Source organism: Diospyros lotus, chromosome 3 (assembly GCF_014633365.1).
Source record: "Diospyros lotus cultivar Yz01 chromosome 3, ASM1463336v1, whole genome shotgun sequence".
NCBI lineage: Eukaryota > Viridiplantae > Streptophyta > Magnoliopsida > Ericales > Ebenaceae > Diospyros > Diospyros lotus.
The window spans coordinates 24,269,619-24,283,597 of record NC_068340.1 but is presented as its reverse complement, the minus strand read 5'-3'; the positions used below and the strand labels follow the sequence as shown (position 1 = coordinate 24,283,597).

Sequence of the window (13,979 nt, the reverse complement as noted above, 5' to 3'; positions counted from 1 at the left end):
ACAGTATCCAATGGAAAAGGATTGCCCCCACGCCTCCCACGCATTGCGGCAAAAGAAGACCACTCACTCACTCACTCCTACTAATTCTGCAAAATTGCAAAATCAACTCACAATCCACACAGCGTGGACTCTTCAACCAAGCCTGCCTCTCATGCCTTTGAAAAATCAAAAGGCATTTGGTATCTGTAACTTTCAATCCCAACTACACCATCCCACTGAAATAAAACCCTGAGGTTCGTGTGCCATCAGCAGTAGTGATACTAGCAAGCCAACATCTTATTACTCAATAGGAAATTGACTTAATATATCATCAAAAGATACAGGAAATGAACACAAAACTGTTTGATGTTGCATCAACAATTCATCCATTCACCCTTGGACGGCTCTATAAGCACAGGAAAACCAAGGGGACTCTCTCTCTCTCTCTCTCTCTCTCCAGACATCAAATGGGGCTCACTCATCCTTAACCACAACTCTCATAACAAACGAAGAAATAAATTTTCACGCAACAAAAACGCAATCTCAAGAACTTATTTCAGTGTTCTTGGAGATGTAGCTTGCTTATATAGGCACAAATATACTACTAGTACTAACTCCTACCTGCAAAACTTATAGGCACGCTATATTGAGGGGTTCATCCATCCAAGCCAGATCCTCGATGCCAAGCTCAAAATCGAAATCTGGAAGATCATTGGGTCCATCATCCTCAAACCCACAAATTTGGAGATCGCTGAGGTCGCCAAAATCTTCGACTATATTACCAAAATCATCAATAAAAAGTGAACCGAGCTCCAACCCCATGTCTAACCCTTCCCCAATTTCACGCAACATTGGCTCTGAATCATTGGCCTCAACTGGAGTGACCAAAGGCACGTCCACTATCAATGAATCGACCAGTTTCTCCTCGGCACCATTGGTTTGAACACCGATATCTTCTACCGTTTCATTGCATTTCGTATTAACCATGGAAGCTGAAGCAGAGGAATCCAATTCCAGGACTGATGAAGGCGATGAGCGGGTCGAGGAGCTCTCGCAGTCCTCCGAAACAGAGTGGCTGCAACTCTTCTCCGTTGCGGCAGCGATGGCCTCGAATTCAAGCTTCTTCGAATCATAAGCTTGGGCTGCTTCTTCCGCAGTGTTGTAAGTGCCCAACCAGACCCTCCTACCTTTGAAAGGGTCTCGAATCTCAGCAGCCCATTTGCCCCATTTTCGCTGCCGAACGCCCCTGAATTTTGACCCAGTTGGCCTCCGCCTATTCAGATTCAGGGTTTTAACCCTCTTCTTTTTGGGGGCTTCCATAGGTTTGGGTTGATTGAGAGAACCGTTATCAAGGATAATCTCTCGGATAATACGTTTCGGTCCGTACGGTTTCTCAGTTTTCTCGTCTTCTGACGAGTCCGTAGCATCTGGATCGTAACAAATCACGCGGATTTTCTTCACCATTCTAGTGTTCTCTTCAGAAGAAAATGGTTTGTGCTTTGGTTTTTCGCAGAACTGATCGTGATTTGATGGTGGATGTACACGAAGCTCGGGCATTTCTTCGCCGTTGACACCCCGAAGCCCCTCAAAACAATACTCGGAAAATCTTGTTTGGAAGCGAAGAAAAGAAAAAAGAAAAGAAAATCGAAGAGGAAAAGGAAGGACAAGGTAATCAATATCGAGAACAGAGCAGTATCAAGTGAGAGGCCCTCTCAAGAACAAGAAGAGATAGAAAAATCGCTTTATGTGAAAACCCCCAAAACACTCGACTCGTGCTCCAGAACAGGTCCTGCAAAAAAGCACAGAACCGCAACAAAACCACAAACCCACCTCAGATCAGTCTCCAATCCACCAAAAACGAACAAAAAAAGAACTACAAGAGTAAAGACATGAATTACACGAATTAGGGTTTAAGGAAATATCAGTACCTTTTGGGCCTCAAACGCATCGAAACTGTTGGGAAACGCAGGCTGGTTCTCTGCTGGTGAAGACAGCAGCAGAGAGCAAAGAGAACAGAAATCCAGAGCTTCAACGGAGCCCCAATCACAGGCGATTCAGACCCTGCCGACATAAATCTTTTTCTCCTTCTCAAAACCCTCCAGTAGGAGCAGTTACTGGGCGACAAGAGAAAAGAGGGAAATAAAAGCTAGATAATATATATATATATATGTGAAGAATTCAGGAAAAATGAAACCCCTCAACTGCAGAGTAAAGGGTGAGGAGGATTAGGAATCTATGGCTGCTATTCCTCTCGGAAGAAGATGACAAAGACTGGTTCCTAGCTATTTCCGACTCCGCACGCAGAGCAGTGATATCGACTTCATGCTACTGGGGGTTTGGGTATATAGGGAGGGAGAAAGAAAAGGTTTCAGCCAACTGCAATCGTAAAGAACCAAATAAATATACATATATATAAATATTACGTTGACCTTATAAGGTCTTAAAATAACCGATTGCCTTGTGTTTTCTAAATTATTATTATTATTTTAACCGCCCTAACAGTGTTTGGAATTAAAATTTTATTATTAATAATAATGATATAAATCAGTGAAAAAATGTCTGTTTCGGTCTTCTCCAATTGCGAAAATAGACATGGATGAAAACTTAAAATTTATTTTTTTAATATTATTATTATATTTAAATTTGTAAAATGGTAAAAAAAATTTAGACCTTACTCTATCCAATTAATAATTCATTGCATAGGGCAAATCACCACGGACGTAACGTAAACATCCAAAAAGAATACCTTAAAATATTGCATAGGGCTCTATTGTACTTGTATTTCATTATTATTATTATTTCTTTTCGCTTTAGAAAAAGGAAATTATTTGTTTAACAACATGAAGGAAGGTTCATCACCCCTGACCATACCATTCTATTCTATGCCGTCCAGTGCATACAGTGCTGCGTGTCTTCCCCACGCGCTTCAAGTGCGTGTGGGATTGAAAAGATTGACGTGCGGTCCGGGTGGTGGGTGACTTTATTGTCGACGGAGCAGTTTTTAGTTTTCGGCTCCACGACTGGCAGCTTTACTGTTGCTCAATCTTTGTGCCGCAAGTTGCGTGAAATTTGCAGTAATGCCACTGTAATGTTTGGATGGGAACTGGGCAAGAAAATTCAACTATCATACCCATATGGTTTGGTTAGAAAGGGAAGAAAATAAATAATGACATAATTATGGTTAAAATAATAAATAACTATATATAATTATTAAAATATAATCGTAATTGATTAAAAATTATTAATTTTAATATACATATATATATAACCTTTCATAAAATATTCTTTAACTTATAATTTATCCCAAGAATGTTCAATAAATAAAATTGTGAACTTAAATATGTTATAATAATATAAAATTTTAATAAAATTATTTCTATAAAATATATAACATCTATCATTTCAGGCGTTAGATTTTTTAAACTCAATTCCAATTAAAATATATAATTATTAATTTAGGTCTAATTTAAGTATGTAATTTTTATTTTTGACTTTCAATTTCATGTACTTTCGTATGTTGTTGTCCATTATTTATTTTAATATAAAAAAATTATTTAATAATATAATTTATTAAAATAATTACAGATAAAATTTATGAATACAATTAACTTATTAGTTACGAATATAAAATTATAATTATGGTGAATAAGTGTCTAATTGCCTATATCTAATACCACGGGTGTACTCTTTACTTTTTAGGTCATAAATAATGGAACGTATTGATTCATTTGGGTCAGTCCATTGCTTGGCATCTAGTTTGGTCTCCAACCCAGTTCTTAGTCCAAAAGCTCGGATAATATTTTTATTCAATCTGAGATTCTTGTGCCCTATCAATTTTGAACACCCGCACAGTGATCCTCATCAACTCGTAATTTTTATCAAATCTGAGATTCTCGAAAATGATTCCTATCACTACCATATATCTCGATCCTCTATCCTTTCACAATAATTGACGATATACAATGTATCTTTATCTCTATATAAGTCATCCTGATCGTAGGTCAATATATGTAATACCACATGGATATACTCTTACTTTTCAGGTCATAAATAATATGAGCATTTTTATAATAATAGTTATTTATACTCACAAAAGCATATATCAACGTATTAATTAATAGTATAATGAAAACTATTGTCTCAATGTGTGTCTGGCCCTTGCATTTGAAAAAATCGGGACGTGACAATAAAGTCAAAAATGAAAGCAATATAAAGAAAAGGTTTATTATATATAATAAATAGCTAGAGGAAAATTGTTTAATTCTCTCAACGTTCAGTGTAAGAAACTCCGACGCGTATACATCTTCATTGTCCAGCTCTTGCCCGGGGTGATCAAGTCCGTTGAAAATACTTATTAGAGAAATTACTTAGATATTCTTTTTCAAAATATTTTTTAATGAAAGAAGAATAAGAAACATATATTATTAGAGAAAATACTTAGATGACGTGTATAATTGAATTTATTTTGATGTATATATGAACTATGGCCTGGTTAAATAGATCCAATGAAAAATTCAGAAAAAAATTCAAATGAAAAACCTAAAGGAAAAAGTCTTGCGTTGAAGAATTCATCCAATGACTACATATACTAACATACATTGGTGTAATCACGAAACCCAAGAACCAAAAGCAAACCTGAAGTAAAAAAGAAAAAAACAAATATATCAAGCAAAGGTACTCGAGAAACACTGTTTGTCAAAGGGGTCTTCAAGTCACTTTTTCAATAAACCCAAAAAAGAGGTTCTAGAGACTCTTAGGTAATCTCCTACAAGACATTCACTCCGTAATATCCTAAAATTAATAAAAGTGTAAATTAAATTTACTTAAATTAAATTTAATTAAATAATTAATATGATATAATTTTGTGTGGTTGTGTGCAGGTGCGTGGAAGCCATGGAATGGCCAGTGGCCATATTTTTTTCAAAGTGAGCAGAGAGTGAGAGATAGAGATCGGGTGAGGGAGATGGAGAGAAGGAGATCGAGTGAGAGAGAGATCCGTGAGCAGCTGAGAGATTGAGAGAGGGAGCGGCGGCCATGGGAGCTAGCCGAGAGCTCAGCCATGGCAGCCGAGCAGGGCGGCAGCGGCGACCGCGTGGGGCGCGGGTGGAAGTGGTGCAGCTGCTTGTGGTGGTGGCGGCCAGAGGCACGTGGAGGTAGCAAACGGCAAACGGCGAGGGCGGAGCTGGCCGAGGCAGCGGCTGGGGCAACGTTGGCCATGGCCGCAACGCGCCCAGGTGCAGGGGAGGCAGCGTGGAAGAAGAAGAAGGAAGGGAGAAGAAGAAAGAAAGAAGAGGAAAAAGAAGAAGAAGAAGAAAAGAAAAGAAGAAGAAGAAGAGGAGGAGAAAAATAAGTGAAAAATAAATGAATTTTGGAATTATTTTAGCGTGAAAAGTGACCAGGTACGTGGGTAAAAATTAATAGAAGCAGGTTATGTCTAAATTATAAATTTTTCGCGATTAAAATTAATTAATTTTGGTCCCGGTTGTGTTATTTGTTAGGAAATGATTTAATTTGTCTCGGGAGCTTGAGAGAGATCGGAATCAGCTAGTTTCAGATAAGTTTCTAACCCTTTCCTCGTATTCTTTAATTCCCGTGAGAAACCCTATGATTTCTCGTATTTTATACTCTCCCTTTGTCTGTTTCGGCTTATTTATTAATTATGAAATTTTGAGTCATTTGATTTAAATTTAATTTATTAAGCTGGCTTCGAGGATTTTATTAGCTTGATTTAATTTAAAATAAATATGAGACTCGTTGAGATATTAATTGTGGTGCGCTTACGTGAGATTTTAGACTGCTAAATTAATTATATTACACGGTAGATTTATTTAATTAAAGCTGCGATTTTATTTATTGCCAGCGAACGTTTTACTTCGCAGCAGGCGCGTAAGAAAAGCAAGGAACGGCCGTCTAAAGGTAAGCTCTTAACCCCCTCTTCCTGATCTTTAATTCCCGTGGAAGACCCTGTGATTTCCTGTATTTTATCACCTCCCTTACTTTAATTCGGCACCTTGCCTTATTAGTTAAACTATTATTCATTTGTTTTAATTTAAATTAAATCTAAGGTTTCTATAATTTTATTCGTTGTGAGCCTACGGGGGTTTGTACCGCCCCCATTCCTTTCGGAATGATACTGAACCCAGTTGGGGAACTAGGTTCCTAGTCGTGCGGGTTTTATTTACGATTTTTTCTCGGATTTACTTATGATTTGGTTAGAGCTATTGAGCAGTGGGGCAGGGGTCAACTGTTTGGTGACGGCAGGGTAGACTATTGTACGGCCTTGAAGTGGACCGTCAGGCGGACACTCCTAGTCACTGGACGTTGACCGGTGCCGGGCACTGCTGACTAGCTCTGCCAGTATGTGATTTACTGCATGATTAGATACATTGTATTATTGTTCATGATTTGATATGCACATGGGTACGGGATGCATATTGGGATATCCATTTATTGAGTATGCTTGGACACGGACATTCTAGTTTGGTTAGGTTGCATCCAGCGCGAGCATATGCATGGCGTGTGGTTTACTATGTGGGCGGAGCATGGCCTGATGCCTAGATGTATGGGCGCCTTGTATCACGTTGATGCTCACTACGCCATTGCATTTCTATGTGCATTGCATGGATACTGGTAGTATTTAGTTCTCGGACGGGAGTACCGTTCCGAGGGAGCCTATGGCTCGGTTGTCGGGAGTACCGACGGATACAGGTGACGGGAGTACCAGCCTGGGACAGCGCGCGCAGGTTTGTGGAGACATTTGTTGCCTTTCAGGGCAGCGGCAGGTTGGTATGGGACTTGGGTGCCAAGTGTCTTATGTGGGCCCCAAGGACCGGTATGTGCTTTTATTTTATTATGCTATTGAGCTGTTATGTTGTAGCGTCTCATGGCTTGTGTGTACCTGGGGGTTTATTCTGGGGTGAGATTTCTGGTTTTGTGTAGCCTTCAGCCTTTTCTTCCTTATGCTTGCTGAGTCTCTCGACTCACTTTGCTTTCCATCATTCCAGGTAGTGGTGGCGTAGGCCATGGCAAGGGAGTCAGCTTTAACGACAGAGTCGGTGTGGTGTACAGGCAGTCTCGTCAATCCCTATCCACTCTGATGTCTAAGTAGAATTTACTCTATTATTTCGTACTGTGCCAGGTGTTTTCTCGAGTCTTGTGTATGTCGGCACAAGAGTTTGTGTTTATTTATTTATCTTGTGACCGCTGTATTAGCGGGGTACCCATAGTGCATGCATATCTTGAGCTTTGCTTCCGCTGTTCTTATTTTCGTGTATGCATGCCGGGGTGGTCTTTGTCTCGTGTTTTATTTTTATTTTTTTCCTTTCCGTAGGCGCTCCCGTTCGGGTAGTCCGGGTGGTTGGGGATATCCGGGCGGGGGTGCTTACACACTTAATATTATGGATATCGCTACCCCATAAATCTTCTCTTGAAAGTTGAAATAACCAATCTCGAAATGGACAAAAACTGTATCATTTGTCAACCATCATCTCTATAAATAAATAGAGGGTGACGCTTTCTCTCTAGGTACGAAGCAAATATTATTACAGATGCTTTATAATTTTTTATTTTTAAAAAATTTAACTTAAGTATCAGAGAATTTGTATGAAAAATACTCTACATTCTCTTATATATTTTTTTTTCAACACCTTGATGGCTTAAAAATAGTTTCCCAACATTTAAATTCATTGTTATATTTAAGTAATAACAAGTGACATCGTTTATAAGAAATTATCAAAAAACCCAAACACAATGGTTCACACGAGATTTCAAATAGCTAAAAATAGGCAAAGTGAGAAAGGTCACAACATTAATAGTCTCCCAAATCCTCAAAGACAACGAGAGACTCTCAAAAGGGCTCTTAGAACATCTAGGATGGCACCTCTAACTATTCCTTTTAAGTACGAAGGCTTGAGATAATGGAATGAAAAGAACGCCAAGGCCTTCCGAGAGATGCCCGCCTTCTTGTAAAATCTTATGCCTCAAGCTCCATTACCAACCACTTTACAAAATTAGATAAAAAAAAGGAATCATTATCAAAAAATCCTCCAAACCCTACGAGAAAGTCTCTTGTGGGGCTTTCTCTTAGAGACCTATCGAGAAAACGGGGTGCGAGAGAGTCTCTAGAACTAGTAGGAAAAAGGTAACTTGACAATTGCTAGAAAAGAAGTTGGCATTGCTCAACCCCATAAAGGAAAATACTGGGAAATCGTAAAAAGCACTATTGTGGTTCCACTAAGGCATTAACCCCCACGAGAAACTGTTGATTTTATAATCCAATCTACTTCTCGATCAAACACCAGATTAAGCGTAAAAACGAAACAGAAATCAAAATATTACAACCACAACTCACACACGCAAAATATCAACACAACGAGTTACGTGTTCGGATCAAAATAGATCCTACTTACAACAGAGGCTCCGTCTTTAGTCAATCCACTAAAATCTCAAGATTATAATCGATTACAAGATCACAACTGAAGTAAAACAGTATTGCAAAACAAAGAATTGAAAAACAGAATACAAAACAAGAATAAGTGTTAGTTCTGTTCGAACGGATCTCGCGATCCAGTCAAGAATTTGTTCTATCAATTTCTACCAATCACTCACGCCTCAAGCGATTAAAACACAATAGAAACTGCACAATACTTTTGCTTACCGGATGATCTTACCATAGAAACAAACAACCGATCGATCGAGAGAATGATTCACAAGAAGAGTGTCACACTTCAAGTGCCAATTAAGGTTTCAAAAATGAGCGAGAGAATGTGATATGAAGATTAGGGCATTATCAGAGCCCTTTTATAGCCGCATCATTGAGATTGGAATTAGGTTGGGCCAACAAGCGCAACACGAGTAAAGACAAACTTAAGGGCTTGACCCATAACATATCTCAACCCAAATAAATTTGGCCCACATGATAATCAACAGAATATATACAATATTTAAATTCAATTCAAATGAATGATAAATGTAACTCAATTTTATATAAAAACATGCAATCAGATTGTATATCAAAATATAAATGATAAAACATTTAATGTATTTTGAATCACATATTAATCAATAGGAACTTGAAACTAACAAACAATCTATCTTCAATAGTCACAAAGCCACCGACATGAAGAAATTAATTGAATAAGTACTAGAACAAAAGAGACTGCTACCTATTGAAGAGGATCAATACAAAAGAAATATTCTATTTACTCCTTGTTATGCCTGCTAAAATAAATAAATAAAGGAAATGCCACGTGGCAGCCCTAAGAGCCGCCATGTGGCAAGCTATAACATTGCCACCTGGCTGCATGATGCAGCCAGGAGGCGGCCACAATGGCCGCATGTGTAATACCCTGAGATACCGTAAATATCTTGATTTTAGGCCCTAAAAAAATTATTAAAATTTTAGTGAGTATGTATAAATTTAGTAGTGAAATTTATTTAATGATATAAGGTATGTGACCCTAAAGAAATTATTAGAGTTTTAAATGTTTATTAAGTATAAATTTATTTTTAAGTTGTATGTAATTAATTTATCTTAAATCATAGTACGAATAAAATGTATAGTATAATTGAAATATACTTATGTACCAAAAATTATAAATAGTATGTATTGGAATGCTGTTAAACGTATGTATATAGGTGTGTATATAGTACATAGGTAGGTATAGGCATATATGTATGTATATGTATATACATTAAAAAAAATCAAAAATTAGCAAAAATCTGTAGCAGGGGCACGGCCATGCTCTGGCCGTGCCTGCGATCAAGCAATCAGAGGTAAGGGAGGCTTTTAATGCCTCAAAGGACGTCGGGTATGGCTTTCAAGACCCGTGGCGATCTTGATGTGATAAGACACGTCGGGTTTTGGCATAAATAGCCAAGTTCGCGCAAGGCCTTCATCAGATTTCTTTGGCTTCAAAGATCGCTCGATTTGGGTAGTGTTTGAGAGCTTGGTGAGTGGGGTCTTAGTTCTTGTTTCGTGGGCAACGTTTCTGGAGAATTTGATGGCCAACAGAGCAGAGGAAGCACTGGATTGGGCCTCGCCAAAAAATCGCGTCATTCGCTAGAGCCGAGACTTCATCGCACAAATCGAGGTACTTCGTGTTATTTTTTCTTGATTTTAAGGCTATATTCGGGTTCGGGAGATTGGAAATAAGAGGATAGGAAGCTTCTTTTGAAGCTTGGAGCCTGGCAACGTTGCCGGCGACGAAAGGGCCGTTGGAGAAGACGCACCAGTCGGGCGCGTGCAAGCCACGCGTCCGCGAGTGGGAAGAAGGCGCGTGGCCTTCATGCGCCCGACATGAAATAGAAAAAATAAATAAATAAGAAAAGAAAAAAATAAAGAAAAAATAAAATAAAAGAAATAAAAATTTTGCAAATTTTTTTATTAAATCTGGAATTTTGTTTATGTCTTGTTTTATGAAAAATATTCTGGAAAATGCTAAATTAATCATTTATTTAAATAGTTTTGCTATTATGGAAATAAGGAAAAAATAGGAATTTAATTTGGAAAATTCCAAGAAAATTTCAGAATGCTAGAAATATTATTTAAAGAATATTAGTAAAGAGAAATTGAATTATATGAAAGCCTAGATAATTATTATGTAATTTTGAAGAAATAAGGCTTAGAAATAAAGAGAAATTATAGAAATTATGAAAAATAGTGAAGTAATATTCTGAAAAATAAATTTAAATGTTTTAGGAGTTCTTGAGGGCAAGAGGATTGGGAAATAGCCGCCGACACGATTTTCGAGATTGACACGCTTTTCGAGGCAACTTGTCAATAAGTGTACCGTTTCAAGTTTAGTACTGTTATAAATGTTTATCTTTGAGAATGCTTTCGTCATATTGGCATACTCTGATATGTACCCATCACGTAGATTGTATCCATGACATGATTATGAAATGCATAAATATACGTTGATATCATTGATCACACGCATTTGAAGCCGTAGGGAGTACGAACTGGCACCGCTACTTTACCAAGGGTGCACCCATACACCCCGACTTCGAAAGAGGTGGCTGCAAAAATGGTAGGTAGCATGAGGGGTGCAGTTGACACCTACGAGGAAAGACATTGCATACACACATGACATAGCATTATATACCCTTACTTAGATGGTTCATCATCTAACTTGGGTTCGCCCCTAGAACATTCGACGTTCCAGTCGGGATTTGCAGTGATGATACAGAGATTGAAGATGTGTAGTGACGTGAGACGTCAAGAAACGAGTAACTGTGCCATGTTATATTGTAATATTTATAGTTCAAGAATTATGTACGTTTTAATTTATTTTCAAAATCTTATGTATTAACTTTGTAATGAATGCCATGTTCAGTTATTTATGCCATGAGCAGGTTCGATTTAGCTTACGCTTTATAAGATTGTATTTACCTCTAGTGTATAAATTAAGCACTAGATAGGTCCTAGGGAATTTCGGGAATAATGTAATATAGAAAAAATAAATAAATAAAAATAAGACCAAATTTTCTAAGGCATAACACGCCCTGAGAATGTGGGCTGTTACAGCATGGAAATGGCCTAAGGTTGCTTCCCTCCCCTACGCTGCCACGCAGCAGCGTGGCTAGGGAATGAGGACTCTTCCCCCTTTGCCATGCTGCCATACGGCAGCGTGGCTAAAGAAATTAAGAGGGGGGCTCCACCCCCGAGAGAGGTCACTCAGGGGTGCCTAATGCGCGCCCCTGTGCACGCGTTTGTGTGTTGCACCCATGTACCATCGCGCCAATAACCTCGTAAGACTTGGTTAAAATCACCTCCGATATACCCGCCGAGAAAAATAAGTCACACGACACATGGATGCCCCTTCCATCGCTATAAATAGGGGGTATTTTCCCTCATTCGGGATGCAACCTCTCACTCTCGTACTTACTTTTTGTCTTCAAGCATTTCACTTCTGCGAGAGACTAACTTAAGTATCAGAGGGTCCACGCCGGGATTCTCACCCGCGTCCCTAACCGATTTTCTTTCCAGCAGGTCATCCATCACTCTCAACCTAGCCAAGGGACTCACCCATCGCTGCCGTGACGCCCGAGCCCGAGAGACTCATTCATCGCTGCCGTGACCCTCGAGAGACTCATCCATCGCTCTCAACCTAGCCAAGGGACTCACCCATCGCTGTCATGATGCTCGAGAGACTCATCCATCACTGTCACTCCACTCCGGGAGACTCACTCATCTCTCTCAATAATTATTCATCGTTTGGACAATCCACATGTCACCCATTGCCCGAAAGAGTCATTCCCTGAGTGAGACATCAATTGCCCAGATACATCCCACGAGAGTCATCCATCATTCGAATCAGACATACGAGGGTCATCTATTAACAATTTTTCCTTTTACAAATTTATTATTATAACCGTGTAACAATACTCCTAAATCATGAAAACAACCCTTTTTTTTTCCCCCTAAATTTAAGATACCCTAACTCACAACTTACTCGGGAAAAAAGCGATCCCCACGATTCAATTCAAAACTGAGTCTGTGATGTTACATGACTGGGATGATGCTATTACATGCTAAGCCTTCTTTTTAACCTTGATTGGTTATGCCCGCACGTGTTTTACCAGCTTGGTAAAAAGGTCTATCTCATCCTTTAAGCAACTAAGAAGAGAGTTTATTAATGCCTTCATAATTAACATCCAAAGAAAGAAAAATGTTATGTATTTGCTCAAGCGTCTAACATGGTGGAAAATAAACTCTCAAACAGTATTTTGATCGATTCAAAAATATAATCTAGAGACTCGAGACTTATAGGTGGGAGTGATAGTCCGACAATGCTCCAAGGGATAAATGATATCACTACAAAAATCTCTTGATCTTGATTAGCAAGCTTCTTTGGTAGATTTATATGAAGTTTGGTACGGGAAAAGTTTTTAAATTCTTGAAATTCATAATTCTTGGGAATATTCTTATAAATATTTGATTCTCAAGATTTATGCAATTTTATGTTTGGTTATATTTAAATATTTTCAGAAATGTTGAGTATATTTTTTTAGGAATCTTACATTCCTATGTTTGATTTAAATGCAATATTTTTTAAAATTCATGTTTTTTTTTCAAAATTACCCTTATTTGATTTTTTGTTTAAAAATGATAAATTCCTTCTACTATATAAAATATTAGGACCCGCAACATCTTTAGAAAATCAAAAAAATGTTATTTTTTATACATTATGTATATATATGCATGTGTGTATATATATATAATATATATACATAATATATATGTTTGTATTAATATATACTTTAATATATATTATTTTATAATAAATAATATAAATATATTATAATATATATGTTTATATTTAATCATGGTTGTTAAATTCTCGATTTTACGGGTACGATTTTATGATTTTTTGCACCGAAAACCCTTACGATTTTATGATTTTATAGTTGAATCGCATTTGATTTTACAATTTTACATGTCGAAGATTCTCTTACGATTTTAACATTTTAACAACCTTGTATTTAATATATAATATATATATATATAATATGTTTGTATAGAGTTATAAAAGGGTAAGGAGTGTTTTAGATTTTTTCTTTGTTAAAAACATTCTCAAGTCCATAGGAAACTTGGATTCTTAACCCACCATGAAATCTTTTTGTAGGAAAGTTACTTAAAAATTATGTCCAAAAATCTTATTTTTTAGGATTCTTTTTATAAAAAGTTATACCAAATATGGGAATATAGATTCTCAACTAAATATTTTCAAGAATCTTAAAATTTTTCAGGTATCAAATGCCTCCTAAGTATATTTTACATGTTGATGCAATAAGGGTGGTAGGTGGAAATGAAGAAAAAGAAAATAAAGAGAAAGAAAGAGATGTTGAAGACACTTTAAAACTCAAATTTAAAAAATACACCTAGGTTACAGGGTTAAGGTTCGTCATTTTGACAGCTATTAAAGATCAACCCTTATTAAATTCCTCAAGAATTGAAGGATCAAGGTTATTTGTGAACTCTAAATAAAGATCAAGGC

At 37.4% G+C, this 13,979-nt stretch overlaps 1 protein-coding gene across 1 annotated transcript; it reads right to left on the bottom strand.

The window, feature by feature from the left end:
- Nucleotides 1–258: 258 nt before the first annotated feature.
- LOC127798379 (ethylene-responsive transcription factor ERF118-like) lies at nucleotides 259–2,359 on the bottom strand. The gene is made up of 2 exons (XM_052331913.1): nucleotides 1,908–2,359; nucleotides 259–1,768 (listed from the first exon to the last, which is right to left on the bottom strand). Exon 2 carries the CDS (start codon nucleotides 1,534–1,536, stop codon nucleotides 610–612), a length of 927 nt encoding a protein of 308 aa, XP_052187873.1. The 5' UTR covers nucleotides 1,537–1,768; nucleotides 1,908–2,359; the 3' UTR covers nucleotides 259–609.
- Nucleotides 2,360–13,979: the final 11,620 nt, after the last annotated feature.